At 38.6% G+C, this 16,838-nt stretch overlaps 1 protein-coding gene across 14 annotated transcripts; it reads right to left on the minus strand.

Moving 5' to 3' along the window:
* Window positions 1–1,685: 1,685 nt before the first annotated feature.
* Window positions 1,686–15,553, minus strand: LOC18423569 (nuclear factor kappa-B-binding-like protein). 14 transcript variants are annotated; one of them, XR_016060716.1, is made up of 4 exons: window positions 10,638–15,553; window positions 5,097–5,222; window positions 1,951–2,062; window positions 1,686–1,849 (listed from the first exon to the last, which is right to left on the minus strand). XR_016060716.1 is itself a non-coding variant. In XM_088873727.1 (2 exons), the coding sequence occupies exon 2, from the start codon at window positions 14,730–14,732 to the stop codon at window positions 10,701–10,703; it is 4,032 nt and encodes a 1,343-aa protein (XP_088729853.1). In that variant the 5' UTR covers window positions 14,733–14,776; window positions 14,934–15,533; the 3' UTR covers window positions 10,309–10,700. The 14 variants fall into 14 exon arrangements, 1 of the variants encoding a protein (XP_088729853.1); XR_016060718.1 differs by lacking the exon at window positions 5,097–5,222 and adding an exon at window positions 10,111–10,217 and having other exon boundaries at window positions 1,951–2,066; XR_016060712.1 differs by adding an exon at window positions 10,111–10,217 and having other exon boundaries at window positions 1,686–2,062.
* Window positions 15,554–16,838: the final 1,285 nt, after the last annotated feature.

Raw genomic sequence — 16,838 nt, forward strand, 5'->3', positions numbered from 1 at the left:
CATTTTGTTAGCTCCAAAACATTTTTTTTCATGAAATTGATCTTTGGAGTGAGTACGGTATGAAAAATCACATAAAAAGAAGGGATTATATGAGACCACTTACGTTTTGTACAAAGATGTCACATTTACTTACAACCATCCAATGTGAAATCTAAGAGATTGAATGTCACAAAATATGAAAAAATTTCTTTTGAACTCTGAGTTTGGTCAATGAAATAAATGCAATTACCCGATTTCACATCCAATGGTCGAGATTAATTGTGACCACCTTGTACCAAAGATAAATCATCTCTGCAACATTAAAAAAACTTAAAAGCAATAGTTCTAGGCTCGTCACAGGTCTCATGGCTTTCATCTTCAATTTCTACATCTTTTTTTTAACATGGAAAAGTACACCACAGACAAGTCAATACGATGAAATTCAGAGAAAGATGGATAACACAAAAAGAAGACCACACACAAGGGACGTGCATATATATTTTGCGGGTATTTTAATGAAGAAATTTATCAGATCAACTATTTAACATTTCACCCATGCAACAATTTTCCCCCATACAACAATTTATGATCATGTGTCGTGTCAATGGGACTATTTGAAATTTGATAAAAAGAAAATTATATATTTGCAAGTCGATCCAAGTAAATTATTGAATAGTTCAACTCATGGATGTGATTTTATAAATTATCTTTCCGTGTTAGTACTTGTTCAAGGCAATCCAGATATTGTCAAAAGTTCCCAATTTCAAACAAAAGGTTCTCTCAAAAAATTTATGGAAATTTCTGGATTTTTTCAAAAAAAATAAAAATAAAGTTTTTAACCTATCTAGTAATTACTGAGAAACTACATGGCTTTATTTACACCATAATCTGATCATCTGTACTCAAAAGATAATCTTGTTCTGGCATGTATCTAAAGATACAACGGAAATGCACCCATAATAAGGATAATTTACAACTCATAAATGAAAAAATGCACAATAAGACAGTAAACCAAAACACGGTCATTTAAAATGATAAAAATAAAAATAAAAATGAAGGTTTCCAATATCACTGGGGTTAGTCAAAAGCAACAGACATGTTGAATACAAGATTGGTTCTCTCCCCAAAACCAATAACCATATCCTGGCACCACTTTCTTTTTTTCTTCTTGTTCAGTTGCAGTGTTTCTTGTTCTCTCATGCCACATAATTCTTATATTCTAGCAATTCTCAGGCTAATACAACAATTACATGAATGAAAATGATTTGCCAAGATATGCATTTCATAACAAAAGAACAAGGGGTGTGCTTTATGAGGATGAGGCCCTAAACAATCAAAGTAAGGCGCACCTTTAAATATTATCAAAAGATGTCATTTTAGTACCGAACATCTTTATGATGGCTTTAAGATGTACTTTTTATCTCTAATTAAAAAATTTGAAGTTTAAAAAGTAGTGTAGATCAAGCAGATATATGAACACTTGAAAATCTTGAAAATTGGTCCCACATAATGCATTACAAGATGCACTATTTACAAGACGAAGTCCATTTTTTTAATCTTCATGTATCTCAAGGTCAAGATGATCGGATTTAAGGGTTTTTAGGCATCAAAAAAAAGTTTCTGTTGAATTTTTGAGGTGTGCCTTAGTTTGATTGTTTAGAGCCTCAACCTCATAAAGTTTTTCCAAAGAACAAAGCAAACCGTTACACTGTCGACACTGGATAAGCATTTGGCCTCAACAAGCAGGAAGTGTTATTTTACAATTTCGCAAGAAAGAAAAAGAAATATACACATGGCTCCCCAACTTCAATGTACAAATGTGCCGCTCTCAATCGAACCACCTCTACCAACAAAATTTTCACCTTAGGTCCTACAGAAAGCATCAATTTCTACATATTTAGTGTTCTGTTACTTTAGTTCTTAAATATCATCAAAACTTACTTTTGAACTTCTAGAAATAACTGGAACTACCTAAAATTTTGACCCCTTCACATGTTCAATGTCGCAAGAACAAAATACTTCCTCAATAAACATTAGGTATTTGCGTTAGAGCATCTTCACAGCCCGGTGCTCAACGGGATTCCTGCCTAACACAAAACCAGAATAATTTCAGGGGTATGTATCACACTGGCAACATTATTTAAGTTCAATGTGAAACCTTTTACCGATTTTATTGAAATAAACAAGAAAAAGATAGAAGTAAAAATCAGTTGTATTCAAAAAGCTAGAAATAGGTATCAGTGGTATTCATAAAATTATATACCTGCTATTAAAGATGTGGTTTTCCTTGAGGTAACACACCCATGATTATCAAGAGCATCATCAAAATTATGTGGTGTCCATTACCAATGCAAATCATCATCATATATTTTTAATTTGTAGAGAATCATATATACATGAAAAATAACATAAAGAAACTACTCGTATGGAGGTGTGTAAAGGAAAAACCCTTCCTTTTGTACAGTGTTCTACCAAGACAATGACAGGGAGGTATCATCTTAAAAGGCTGCAAGGAAGAATCTCTCCTCAAAGTGGAATCTCTCCAAAATCTCGTAACGCAAATTTTCATTGAGTTGGCATAGGCCCTACAAGGGGCTGCATGTCCGTATTTCTCTAACTGGAACACCAATTAAGATCAACAAACCTATGAATCTTGATTCCTTTATAATTATTTTAGAAGCTAACCCTTGTTAAAAAATTAGAAACTGCCCAAAAAAAAAGGAAAATATCAAAGCTGGAAGTAACTTACTAAAAAAGAAAAACTATAACTTGATAATTTATTCAATTGATCCCCCTAGAAATATGGCCTAGGTTTAACCCCTTTAACCTAGGTTTGACCATAGGGTTTAACCCTAGATTTTATGGTCGTAGGACCACTGTCTCTTGGTGGCTTTAGGTGGTCAGCCATAAGAAATACCTACAAAGAGTAATGGGGGGTGAAAAGGCAGCTACAGGGGATTTAAGAAGAACAGAAAGAGGAAGAAAGTTAGGGAGGTTGTTCTAGCTGAAAGGATTGCAGCAGTTCTTAAATCGAAGAAACATCGCATCTTTTAAAGAGCCACCAGGTTGCTGGTGCCCATTGGAACGTTTTGCAACCAAGCAAAATTGGCAGTAGTTTGGAGACCCCTCCTTCCTCTGTTTGAAGACAGGAGTGGATCATGCTGGGAGTAATAGTTGAAATTAAAGAAGAGAAGAGAACAGTTGGATAGGTTCTAAAGAGAGAAAGAAAGGAAAGAAAACAAAGAAAAAGAAGAAGAAGAGAGAGAGAGAGGGAGACGCATAAGAGATAGAGAGAAAGAGAGTAGCGTAGTGGTCTATTGTGACCTCCACAACCTTATTACAAACTATAGACAATATCATCCTTACTTAGAGAAATAAGACAAATAAGTCCTAAACAAAAGATAAAAGACAGTTTTGCCCATCAAATACAATCAAGCTTAGTTCTTTTATTTCCAATACTCCCCCCCAAGCTGATGTATAGATATAAATTATGCCCAGCTTGCTTATGATATCATGTAATTTGTTCGGTCCAACAACTTTGGTGAAGATATCTGTAAGCTGATCTTTAGACTTCACATGTGACAATCTACTTCAATGTGTTTAGTCTTTTCATGAAATACGATTTTCCATGATATGAATGGTTGCTTCATTGTCACAATATAGAGTCATGGCAATCTTAACTCTAACCTCCAAATAAAAAGAACACTTTTGATACACATTACTTCACATGTAGTGTCAGCCATTGCCTTGTATTATGTTTCAACACTTGATCTTGCAACCACATTTTGTTTCTTGTTTTTCAAAGTAACCGAGTTTCCCAAAATGAAAGTACAATAACCAGTTGTGGATCTTCTATCAGTTTGGCAACCATCCCAATCAGCATCAATGTAAACTACAACATTAGGATGCCTGCGATTGGAGTAAAACATCCCTTTCCCTGGTGCAGACTTGAGATATCTTAGTATTTTGTACACAACATCAAGGTGTGGTTTATGTAGTGCATGGATAAATTGGTTGATCAGGTTAACTCCATAAGAGATGTCTGGTCGATTGATCGTGAGGTATACAAGTATGCCCGCAATTCGTTGATACTGATTGGGATCTTTGAGTAACTCTCCCCGTTCTCCATGAAGTTTATGATTGACTTCTGAAGGAGTATCCATAGGTCAAGATCTTAACATCCCCGTTTGTTACCAAGTCTAACACACATTTTGTATGGGAGATGACTATCCCTTTCTTTGGTCTCGCCACTTCAATTCCCCAAAAATACTTAAGGGGTCCTAAATCTTTGATAATTGATATCAAACACTTTGCTTAAATAAGATTTAAGATCCTCAATGCCCTTCACATTATCCCCTATCACAACAACATCATCAACATACACTATCAAGGCAATAATTCCAGCAGTATTCTTCTTCTCAAAGAGTGTATGATTTAGCTTGACTCCTTTTGAACCCAAATTTCAACAATGCCTCACTGTTTAAACCATGCTCTAGGAGACTGTTTAAGTCTATATATCGCCTTCTTTAACTTGCACACCTTTTTTGTCTCCCCTTTAATCTGAAAACCAGGAGGCATTGCCATATAGATTTCTTCTTGAATGTCTACATGAAAAAATGCATTCCTAACATCTAGCTGATGGAGTGGCCAGGATTTATTAGCAGCTAGTGAAAGAATGATCCTAACAATGTTCAACTTGGCCATAGGAGCAAAATTGTCTTGGTAGTCAATACTGGGAGTCTGAATGAAACCTTTTGCAACCAATCTTGCTTTATACCTTTCAATGATGCCATCAGCTTTGTATTTTACAGTGCATATTCACCGACATCCTATGACCTTCTTCCCTTTAGGAATGTTGGTGATTTCCATGTATTGTTCCACTCAAGTGCTTGTATCTCATCACCCATGGCAGCCTTCCATTGAAGTTGTGAAAGTGCTTCTGCAATACATGAAGGTATTACAACAGAAGACAGAGCAGATATGAAGGCATGATGAAAGGAAGACAGAATTGTAGGATATAGAGTTTCCTATGGGATGTTAAGTGCAAGAAGGTATACCCTTGCGAATAGCAATAAGCAAGTCCAAATTAGGATTCTTCGAGAGGGTGAAAGAATTACCTGAGTCAGGAGTAGTTCTGGACTCCGGGTTAGCATTTAAAGTATAGTCACTTCGAACTTCGGGTTGTACCATTTCCTTCCTCCTGATATATGTTTCCAACTCCTTTTCTGGATGCACATCATTCCCTTCAGATAAACCATTCTCGTCAGATAAAACTGGTGTGGGAATAGGAAGAGGAACAACTGATGTGCTCTCTTCTCACTAAAATGTATCTTACTCTCCCCCTGAAGAGAGCACTCATGACTGTAGAGGACAAGTAAGGCGCTGATTCAAATAAAGTAACATCCATGGAGACATAACAAACGTTGGTAATATGATCATAACACTTGTATCCCTTTTGATGGGATGGATATCTTAGAAAAATACATTTGAAAGCTTAGCATCAATCTTGTCCCCCTCTGGACCAAGGATGTGGACAAAATATACACAACTGAACACCTTGGGAGGTACAGGAACATGGGTGAGTTAGGATGAATAATTTCCATTGGAGATTTTTCCTCAAGAACATGAGAAAGAGATGAGAAGAGTAGGATAGGTTCTATAGAGAGAAAGAGAGGAAAGAAAGAAATGTGAGAGAGAGAGAGAGAGGGGGAGGCATGTGAGAGATAGAGAGAAAGACAGTGGCATGGTCATCTATTTTGACCTCCACAACTCTTATTTATATTAAGTTGTAACCTAATTACAGACTATGGACAATACTGTTCTTCGCGAAATAAGACAAATAAGTCCTAAACAAAAGATCAAAAGATAGTTCTGCCCATCGTATACAATCACAGTTAATTCTTTTTTGTCCAACAGTAATCATATACCAGTTGCTTTGAATATTGCTTTGAAAACATATTCAGTTGAAAAGATTCCTATTAACACATTCATCAACTTAATGGAAGCAAGAAACACAAAAATAATCTCCTACAAATTACAGCATTAAATACTCAACCAGTTATAGCAACAGAAACACCATCTTGATGAGGCCCATATAAAGTTCCTTCTGTAGTGAGAGCGCTAAATACATTATAAAAAAAAAAGGAATGTGAAGAAATGTGTCAAAGACAACCAAGAAGACTGCTAAAAGTGTGCAACATTTACCAAATTGGAGAGAGAAGGAAAGTCCATGTGAATAGGAAGTGTTCCTTGCTTTTGATTCATAGGGTGATTGATAATATAATGGATCATACGTTCATAACACTATTCCATACCGTATAAAATAAATTTGTTAGAAGCATCCATGGTATTAACACCCAATTAATGCTACGTTTTTGTTTGATTTAATAATAGCATTAGATCTATGTCAACCCTTAATCCTTAGTTCCTTACAAAAGCAGGAAACACCCCTGGGAAAATAGACTCCAGATACATAAGTTTTCCTTTCACATCTCTCTCTCTCTCTAAAGCAGAGATCTCTCATGATAACCAGGTAATTTTATGGAAGTGGAACTATAAATTATGATGAATTGTAATTTCAAATTGTTTTAAGATCATCTTCGAAGTAACCTTTTTTGTATTTATTAACTTAATGCTTACATAATAATATATTATGCCTCAATTGAGTTTGTTAAATTATGTATTCTATTATTCACCAGGTGGTCTTGGTTATCATACCCACGAACACGGGGGCAAAGACTGATTCTGTAAGTGTATGTGGATCGTAGGAGTAAGTCACAGATACACACTGTTATAATAGATATGGACCTTTAAAATAATTCAAAGTTGTGAAGCCCTATAATACCCAATGGTTCAATTGTAACCGTGCATACTCTGAGAGCTTAGATGAAGATAGCCTCGAACACTAGGAGAAAAGCGCCCACACCTAATAAGATTAAGTGAATACCCAAAAGAGTGGTCATTTTCTTTCTATTACATAACCGATACTCACTGTTATAATAGATATGGACCTTTAAAATAGTCCAAAGTTGTGAAGCCCTATAATACCCAATGGTTCGATTGTAGCCGTGCATACTCTTAGAGCTCATATTTTATCTATGATCCATGTGTCAGTAGCCATCATATCCATTTTAGCTTGTGCAGTCATCCTCGCTTGCATAAAGGGCTTTCAGTACAGCCATAAACTAAGCAATCCTATGGGCAATTTACATGGTAATCCATAATCTTCAATCCCGCTAAGCACTTATCACATCCAAGCATACCTCAACTCCTAAAGTACTTTCCCCTGAAACTAAATCTTCACCTTCTATTACCTGAGACATCTGTATAGTGCATCATCCATCCTCAGGAATCAGTATTAAATGAAATCACCTTGTTGCCCTCATTCATCAACACATATCACCATTCTTTCAGGGGTAAAATATTAATTTTATGAAAATTATCATATTGCTCTCATCATGTTTACCAGTGTCCTCAGTATTCATTTCGATGTAGACATTTCACATTTTATAAATCTATCAATTACCATGTCCATTGTACAGAACCCATTGCGCACAGAATTACTATTACCTTTACTTTCAAAGTTAATCACATACTTTTGCGAGGACAAAACATGACAATCGGCATTCCAAGGCGATCTTTGAGTTTCATATAATAACACTAATATTTTCGATAAAAAAGAATTTTTTGCAATTGAAAAACCGTGAATTAATTAATGAGAATAACATTGCTAAGTACCTTGCTTTCAGAGAAAATCAGATTATTTGGGAAGGGCAGAACATGGAATTTGGCATTCTAATTGGGTATAGCAGTGTGTCCTTTCAGGTTCAGTGCTAATATAAATAAAATACCAAATAAAAATATTTTTGCAATTAAAAAACACTGAATCAGTTAATATGCACGAAAAGCACCACAATAACCTTGCTTTTCAGGTAAGGATGGGGTTTCTATGAGTCAGTCGACTCATACTGTACATATGCGGGCCCCCACATAAAGCTATCTTAAAAATAGATTTTAATCCAAAATTTTAGGGATTCATGATCTAGGTTAAGATGATGATGACAATGAAAATAAAATAAAATTTTCAATATTTCAAATGTGATTTTTTTAAGGAAAATTTCTACACCATCTAAATTCATTTTAGCCCCCATGGGTTTTGTACAACATCCATCTCAGAGATGGACGTTGCAGCGAATAACTTTTCCTTTAAATCACATTCTATCACAAAGGCACAACATAGAATTTGGAATTCCAAGTGCACAAGCATGAAGCCTCCTCTCGGCCTCATGCGGTTTTGTTGCATTTAAAGTGATAAATACAAAATAAAAAAAAAAATTTGTTGCAATTAAAATCTACACCTTTGTTAATGCTATAAATGCCTTGCATGACACAATGATTGCTTTGTGGAACCCACTTCGACCAAATGAACCTGATCTATAGTGTTCAAACCCCCAACCAACATGTCAGATTTGGGAAATAATAGTAAAAATTGCTAAACTACACTTTCATTTTCTCGAAGCTCGCCCATGAATTCAGATATTCCCCAAATGCATTTAATGTTTTTTAAACCACCCAATTACCTATTAGATTAAGATTTGCACAGCCCACCTAAATTAAAGCTCATGAAGAAAGTCCCCATATTACAGGGTTTAAATGTGATGTTCCAACGAGCTATAAAGGTCATTGACGATTCAACTTGGGGGGGGATGGGTTGACTATGGGATACCACAGTACCATTAGTCTTGTAAGCTATTAGGCAACGCCACTTTCCATCCGTGAGATATAAGGATCAATGCTTGTGGAAGCAAGGATCCATGCAGAGCCAATGCTTGATCTATTGAACCAGTGATGCATGGGTGCACAAAGAACACTGCAGTCTCCATCTCTGATCTTTATTGAGACCCAAGAGCCACTCCTATATACATGACTGCAAAAGTAGATCTTTGTGGTGGGGACTGTGGTCGGTGCTAGAGGAATATAGCATATAAACCGGAAATCTCAACCAATCACAAGCTAAGTGTGAAGCAAATCTTGTGCATTGCAAGTCTACAGGATTTGTGTTGAAGGCTAATGTTAAACTTAGAGTAGAGTCCTCACAGAGCCTCGTTAGCACAAATCCAAGGAGATTCCTTCCATCCTTCTACAGTCACCAATGATTCTACGCTTCCTGCTTTAACACTCAGAATCCCCATCTGCTTTTTCCCGTACTCCTTGACTACATTAGTTTATAGCTTCAGAAGGGTATCATGAGAGGAAACGAGAGAAGTAGAGGAAGAGGGAAAGAACCTGTGCATTGCATTCCACTTGATCATACTCAGATTCACAGAGTCAGTACGCCCAATAACAAGTGCATAATGGGTGCTCACCTCCCTCACTTGGTCCGAAACCCAACTGTCATTCGAAGTTCCAGAACCCTTATCAACAGGTGTCCATTGCTTTCATGAAATTGGCCAATCCCCCAACTCCAATCCTATGTTTCCTACTCATTCTCGCCAAGATGATAGCGAACAGCTTCATACCATACCCTAAGCGAGTTAACCTCTAAGTCACCTTCTTAAGATCCCCTATCTGAGTCAACCTCCAAGTCACCTTTCTACCATCTGCTTTCACAGCTATCCTCTACATGTTTCTTTATTAGGGCTGCAGACATGTGCAAATTGTTGGAGGTCATCCATATGCTGGCCTCTGCCAACCACAAATTGGTGATTTGAGCAGAGGCACATGTCCTGAACTACCTTTGGCAACTCCAATAGCTTCAGGATGGTAACATGCTCCGCATCATTCCCGAAGCGTGGTTATCAGTGTGAAAACTCCATGGTTTGTCTGGGATTCTCTCCTTATTTCTATTAATGTTAATTTGTTTTAAGGTTCAGTTTCAAGTGCTATGAAAGGGTTTATGGGGTATGGAAAAGAGGATATTGTAGAGTAGACTTTTATGGTCTTTTTTGAACATTTATGAACATATGTTGCGCTTGGGTGTAGAACACAATTATTTGCTAGGCCTCAGAAACAAGGCAAAAAATCTTAATGGTACGAGTCGCATGACTCAGTATTACATCGTAGAACACAATCATTTGCTAGGTCTCAGAAATAAGGCTCGCCAAATTCCCACCAGGAAAATGCATGTGTTACCTTAATGGCATGACTTAGTATAACATTGTAGTACGCAATTATTTGCTAGGCCTCAGAAATAAGGCTCGCCAAATTCCCACCATGAGAGTAAACGCATGCATTATCACCTAGAAAATGCCAATGGAGAAATTAAAGGTTGAAGCAATAAGTTCCCTGTCAATTAAAAACCTCAACAAGATCATTATTGGAAAGGGTCCAGAGCAGGAAAACATATAAATTTGAATAATATTCATTATGTCAAAACCCCTTTGTGGAAAGATACAACATTTGATATTGTCTTTCCTCTACAGCATTAAAACAAAGATTTATCAATGGTAGTTATAGAACTACATATAACTCTATTAAAAACCTAAAATTACATTGACAATCATAAAAGATGCAAAGAATAAAAAAAGGAAACAACAGTTCATATTAACGGGTAGTCTCCATGGATAACATGTAGAATACATGCTTTCCAAATTAACCTATCACAAATTCTTAAAGAAGCAACTAAGTCAGAAGACGCATTAAGAATTCTGAAAAGATACCTTGAACTGCAAAAATCACCAACAAGTCATACCCCATATGCTCTTCACATTAAAGTCTTCTGTTCAGAATCCACCAGGTCTATCTCTATCAAATGCATCATCATCAACATCATCATTTGCAGAACTATCATGGCACTGCATGGTTGTATCCCGACGAATAGGATTCACCCGTAGAACCTCCCAACCCATAGGATGGCCCTGATGCAAGCCACCTGGAACTGAATCTATGAAAGGCTCAATGCCATCATCCATGCTTGTCCTCAAATCAGCATATCCAAGCTCTTTACCATCTGAATATATGGACGAAGATTCAACATTGAAATCAGTGGAGAAATCATATCCCATTGAAGACCCACCTGCAACTTGATCACCAATTCCTTGGTAACCAACATCATTTACATTTCCCATATCAGAGGGCTCAGTTCCATCTTTCTTTTGCCTTTTCCATTTCTTCGTAGAAGAAGTCCCATCATCCTCGAAATCCTCTTCCTCTCTTTCTCTGTGTAAATAAACCCATAACTTTCTATCCCCATCAAACTGCACACATGGATCACGTTCATAGTGCAACCGGTCCAATGCCCCACTCACCACCTGGTTTATCTGCGCATCTGAGACATTTTCAACAATATACTGAGAATCTCTTATTAGTGTACAAACATCTGCTCTTGTGCCAATACTACCTGGTAATCTAGCAGCTGCATCCCTCACAAGACAGAGTATAGTAACATGGGGTGGCCTATCAGGCTTCAGCATAAAATGATCACGCGCCTTAGAAGTCGGCTTCCCACCACACCTTCTCAAAGGAGCAACCACTGATTTTCGACCATCAGCAGCTGTATAAGCAAAAGCCCTATCGGGAACTGAATATCTTATAAGCTCCTCCCTTCGAAAATAATCTCTCACTTCATCAGAGCTTGGGCTTATCGTGGTCAAGCTCTTTTGGGCTCTCAGGTCTCTGAATCTCTCCTTCTCATCCAAATTGGGTAGCATCAAAAGGGAAGGGGGAGCAGCCAAACTTCCAATTTGCTGAAGGGTATCTTGCCCATTTTTCAACCAATTGGCGTATGCATCGACCAACTTTGAGAGCATCTTATGGGAAACACCCCAAGCTTCAGGGGAAGTTTCCTCATTTACTAACCCATTGTCCGATGAAACTGGACCACTCCAAGACCAGCCCTTTGTGGGTTTCTCATACAGGACTAGTGGTTTCCAGGATTTTGCCCCTAATGGTGCTGATTTCGATGAAAGTAACTTCAATACCCCTCTGACCAGATCCTGAAGGGGCTCCTGTGTTTTCAGAATAGCAGGGTCTCCAGGGTTTGTGCTAACACGGCTAACAATCTCCTGAAAAGAGAGAGAAGGCATAGAATTTTCTCCCCCATTAAACCCCTGTTGCTCTTCCTTCTTTGTTCTCTGCCTCCCTTCACCCCTCTCAGAGTGCTTCTGAACAAACAAAGTGACTTGGGTAAGCATTGCCCTTCGAACAGCTGAGAGAAGGTGAATGATGGAGAATGAGAAGCCAGAGTGGACTGAAGGCGTGATCAGAGCAGAAGGCTTCTTTACCAGCTTTGCTTCAGGCTCTTCATCAGCTGCTCCTCTAACCGGACGATTCGAGTCCGAACCCAAATAACCAGTTCCAACCTCTGCCTTGATTTTCCCTTGCTTCTTTACGAGATAGGTATCATTTGGAAGAGGTTGGTCATCAAGGTAATTCGTGGACTCATCAGGTCTGCTCAAGTAGTTTGATTCCTCCTTTGCTTTTTGTTTTCTCTTTGAAGAGTTGCATTCGAGCAATCCCATCCGAGAGCTCCCCTGTTCATCTTTTTGATAGCTCTTCCTCATTGATTTGCCCATATGTGTTCTATCATCCTCATCTGAATCAACCCCAACATCATCATTAAGGAAATCAGAAACACTAGGCCCATTTGTATATTTAAAATCAGTCTTCCCCTTCCTCTTTGTCTCCTCAGAGAAGGGTTTACGAAATGGCATATTTGGCTTTTCTCCATAGTATCCCTCTAACTGAGCCTTTCTGCCCAATTTGTTGCTCTGTTTGGGATAGTCATCTCCAAATTTTGTGGGGCCAAAACGATCATTATCCTGAAAAGATCTGCTGCCATGATCTCGCAAATAATCAGACTCAATAGGCCTCTTCATATATCTCGAACCAATCTTAGACTTTGACTTTTTCTTCAAAGAGTAAGAGACGTTATCCTCCACAAGGCCACCCCCATGACTCAACCTCTTCGTAGAAGGTCTCACCTCTGCGTCTTCCTCAAAACTCTCTGAAGAATTCGATGGGCTTTCTCCATCCTCCATGTGCCTCCTTCCACTCTTCTCCCATGAATGCTTAGCTCTTCGATCAGAGTGAAAATAAGAGTCAAAACCTCCAGTGGGTTTACTTGTTTCTAGAAAGTCATGAACCATCTCCTCCCCCATCTTCCATTTCTTGGTTTTTCTCAACCCCCACTCATTAAGTTTTGTCGAAAAACCACCTTCTTGTGCCTCCTCATGATCATCAAGTGAAATGTTTGATCGATAGGACTGGCGACTTGATGGCCAGTTAACATGGATCCCCTTTACTGGCTGAGCCCTCTCCGTCATCGGTGCCACATGATTCTCAAGCACCGACTTGAATTTATCAGAAGCCTTGCCTTTCTTTCCACCATCTCTATCATAATAATCATAAGAACTCCTCAAACTATTGGGGTTTACTACAAAACCTTCAGGACCCAACATCTCACTAGCCTTCTTTGGCTTTAGGTTGGAATGCATCTTTCCATTCTTTGACGACAGTTGCAAATCAATGCCACTCTCGGAGTCCTCTTCTCCCAACCTCCCCCCATTGAAAGGGCTCCCTTCTTGCCTCACAACCTCTGTGTAATGATTCTTTGAAGCTTCACTCCTTTTCCCCACTTTTAAAACATTGCTCTTTAAGAGAGAGCTAGGCTTTGGGGCAATCCGAACCTTTTGGCTAGTCATCTCATTAGAATGCTCTGTTGCTTCATCCAATCTGAACTGACTCCTGGTTCTTCGAGAACCAATTGTTGGGTCAAATCCAACTGTACGATCCTGTTGAGGAAGGGACAAAAGTGAGACTTGGGGTCTGGTTTTCTTCTCAACACCATGATTTCCCAATGAATTGAATGAACTTGATTCAGTGTTTCTAGCTGAAACCTTTGGAGCAATCTTCAAAATCCCTTTTGGGTTCACTTTCCCATGCTTCTCTGGTTCTTTGGATACCTCACCTCTATAAGAAACATCAACTGAAGGTCTCATGGTTATCAAAGATCGATGCCCAGTTTTTGCAGGAAACCCAGTTGATCGATGCTTCTTATCATTAGCCCTCCTTTTCCATGCACTCGAAACCAGGCCATCACTCGATTCCTCCTCTGAAGAAGTGTCACTCTCGGACTCGTAAGCATGCATCTTTGAATCCTCCTCCCTCTCGCTCATCAAACCCTTTTGGCTTCTAAGAATTTTCAGAAGCCGAAGCCTCTCTTGAATACTGTAACCCCCACATTTCTCCCAAGCCTCTCTAATCTGCAACAAACTCCCAACCATGGAGTCCTGATATCTCTTCAACATATGGTAGTGTTTTTTCTTTTGAAACAAGTTCAACCCTTGTCTATAAAGAGCAACCCTAGGTTCACAAAGCCCACCTTTCAATCTATTGAAAAACTCTGTTAATGGGCTCCCAAAATGGAAATTGGCACCACAGAAAAGTTCTTTTAGGGTTCGCATAAATGTTTCCTGATCCATATCAGGTAAATACTGAGAAAGGTTATATCGTTCCTCTTCGGTTAAGCAGTTATTCCACGTATCAACAGAGAGGATAGAGCTCAAATCCGGAAGTTCATAAAGAGAAAGAGGAATGGCAAAGCTCTGGTTGCCTAATTGGCAAAATTCAGAACCTGTCTCACCCAATTCAAATGAATCCAGAGCATCAGATTCACCACCTGAATCAATATTGTTTTCTTCATCAGAAGCTGAGTTCCTGGTTCGAGAATCTTCATCCTCGCTTGAAAGACTAGCCATGGATGACAGCTCACCAGTAACTCTAGAAACCCCACAAGCCAACTTTACAATCCCCATGAATGACCTTTCGAGATTTTTTTTTCCCAAAACCAGTTTGCTCACTGAAAGAGAAACCCAACGAGAAAAGTTTCAAGCCAAGTACTCTTTAAGTTTTTCGCAGAGAGAGATCAAACCGAACACTTCACATAGATAACAAACCCAAATCCAACAATATGTCAAGAGAAAAAGCACCCACAAAAATGGAAGAGAGAAAAGTACCTAATACGACGATTGAAGAAAGAGATAACCCCTGCTAATTCCTTGTAATCCACTGATCTGGGTCCTAAGAGAGAGAACGATCTACAATTAAGAACCCATGACGAAAAATTCCAAAACCACATCCACCATTAAATCAGCCTTCGGTTGCAGAGGTATTCACCCATTTCTGCAAACCCTAGAAAACAAGATGTTGGGTATAGAGAGAGAAGGGGAAACGAAGTTGGTATTATTATATAATATCATGCGATGAGAGAGAGAGAGGGAGAAGAGATAACGGAGAAGCCGGTGACCGCAAGTGGGCGAGGGTGCGCCCGGCGCTAGGCTTCCCCAATGGCTCAACAAAAGGAAGAGATATAGAGAGAGAAGAAAGGAAGAGATAGAGGTAGAGAGAGAAAGAAGAGATAAGAAGGGCCTGAGGATAAGAAAGGAGAGAGAAAGAGGGAAGAAAGACGGGACAGACAATGAGAGAGAGAGAGAGAGACGGTTGCAGGGGAACAACAGGGACGGTGGTGACGTCAAACGCCGGGCATTGTGGTCGCCGTGTGTTAGCTTTCCGGCGTCGGAATGGTGGGCTCGGTCCTTCGTCACAGTTAGCGGCCCAATTGTTGGCCCAACCGCTTAGGGCGGGCCTTGTTTCAAGATAACGGGCGCATGGCCGAAATAACGTTCGTTTTCGTGGTAATGCCTCCCGCTTTGGATGTGGTTTGACGGTTTGCTTAATGGTATTAGGATTGGTTTAAAAAACGGATCTGTGCCCCGGATCGGCCCAAAAACCCATTTTGATTTGTGAATCGGTGTTTTGGATAAGAAATTGGTCAAATCGATTGGATTCGGTTTTAAAAAAATAAAAAAAAAACATGAAAATCATTATATTGTTTTTTGGGAATCCAATAAAAAATTGGAGTACTACATTAAGAGCTTTCATTTCTTTGCATCAATATGCGAATCTTGAGATGTACATTCCCTGTATGAAATATTGTTAACCATTAATTTTACATCATACAAAAGGAGAAACATATAATTATCATGGATGAAGTATATCATCATGCATGGATTACAATAAAGCATACAAGTCCTAAAATACGATCTAATATTAAAATAAAAGAAGATATTCTTCATCTCGTGTTGACCCTATCTATCGACCCCCTCTCTCATCTCTCTCAAAAGCTCCCCAATGCTCTGCGAGCACCAACGGCTTGTTTATCTCTCTAAAAATTGCATGAATTCGAGGTATACTCTAGGTTTCTTTCTCAATGGCTTGTTCTAATAATGAGATTGAGAACTTGATCCAGTGATTGAGCTTGAGGTTAACAAGGGCAGACTTACGGAGTTTAAGGTGAGTATGAATGATGTGAACTCTTTCTCATTGAAATATCTCCACTCAGTATGACGCTATTGATATTGAGATGAGAGGAATCTGATTCAATGGCTTTTAATCCAGGGAATTGCTAGGCCTTTTGAGTTCTGCAGGTTGTTGATTTCTTCTCTGAATACAAAAAGATCCAAGGTCATTGCACAGTTACACAACCCATATAGGATTAGGATTTGGGGGCTTGAAACAAGCACCTTGGTTTTCATGGCAAGTTTCTCATCGTTTTTCGAGAGAGAGAGAGAGAACAATCCCCTTTTAACTATGCTCCTACCTTTATAGGAGAAAGCCTGTTTATTTAAAATTTTAAAGAAAAAATGCCATTAAATTTTAATCAAGATTTCCATTAAACACTCCAGTATTCAAAAGTGCCTCATTTTTTGGGAAATGATAACTCTAAATTGAACAGACAATCAGAGGCAGGAGATGGAAAAAATACTCACACACTCTTTTTATTTCCATAGAATCATCTCATTTTGTACATTCTCTCTCTTGAAAATTTCAAGTACTTGTGGTCTATGGGTTCTACGACCTAA

The sequence above is a fragment of the Amborella trichopoda genome, chromosome 8 (assembly GCF_054954075.1).
Source record: "Amborella trichopoda isolate Santa Cruz 75 chromosome 8, AtrichopodaSantaCruz75HAP2 v2.0, whole genome shotgun sequence".
NCBI classification, from domain to species: Eukaryota; Viridiplantae; Streptophyta; class Magnoliopsida; order Amborellales; family Amborellaceae; genus Amborella; species Amborella trichopoda.

Bases quoted from the DNA above. Each gene is read 5' to 3' on its own strand.
- LOC18423569 (XM_088873727.1), bottom strand. From the start codon at position 14,732: ATGGGGATTGTAAAGTTGGCTTGTGGGGTTTCTAGAGTTACTGGTGAG.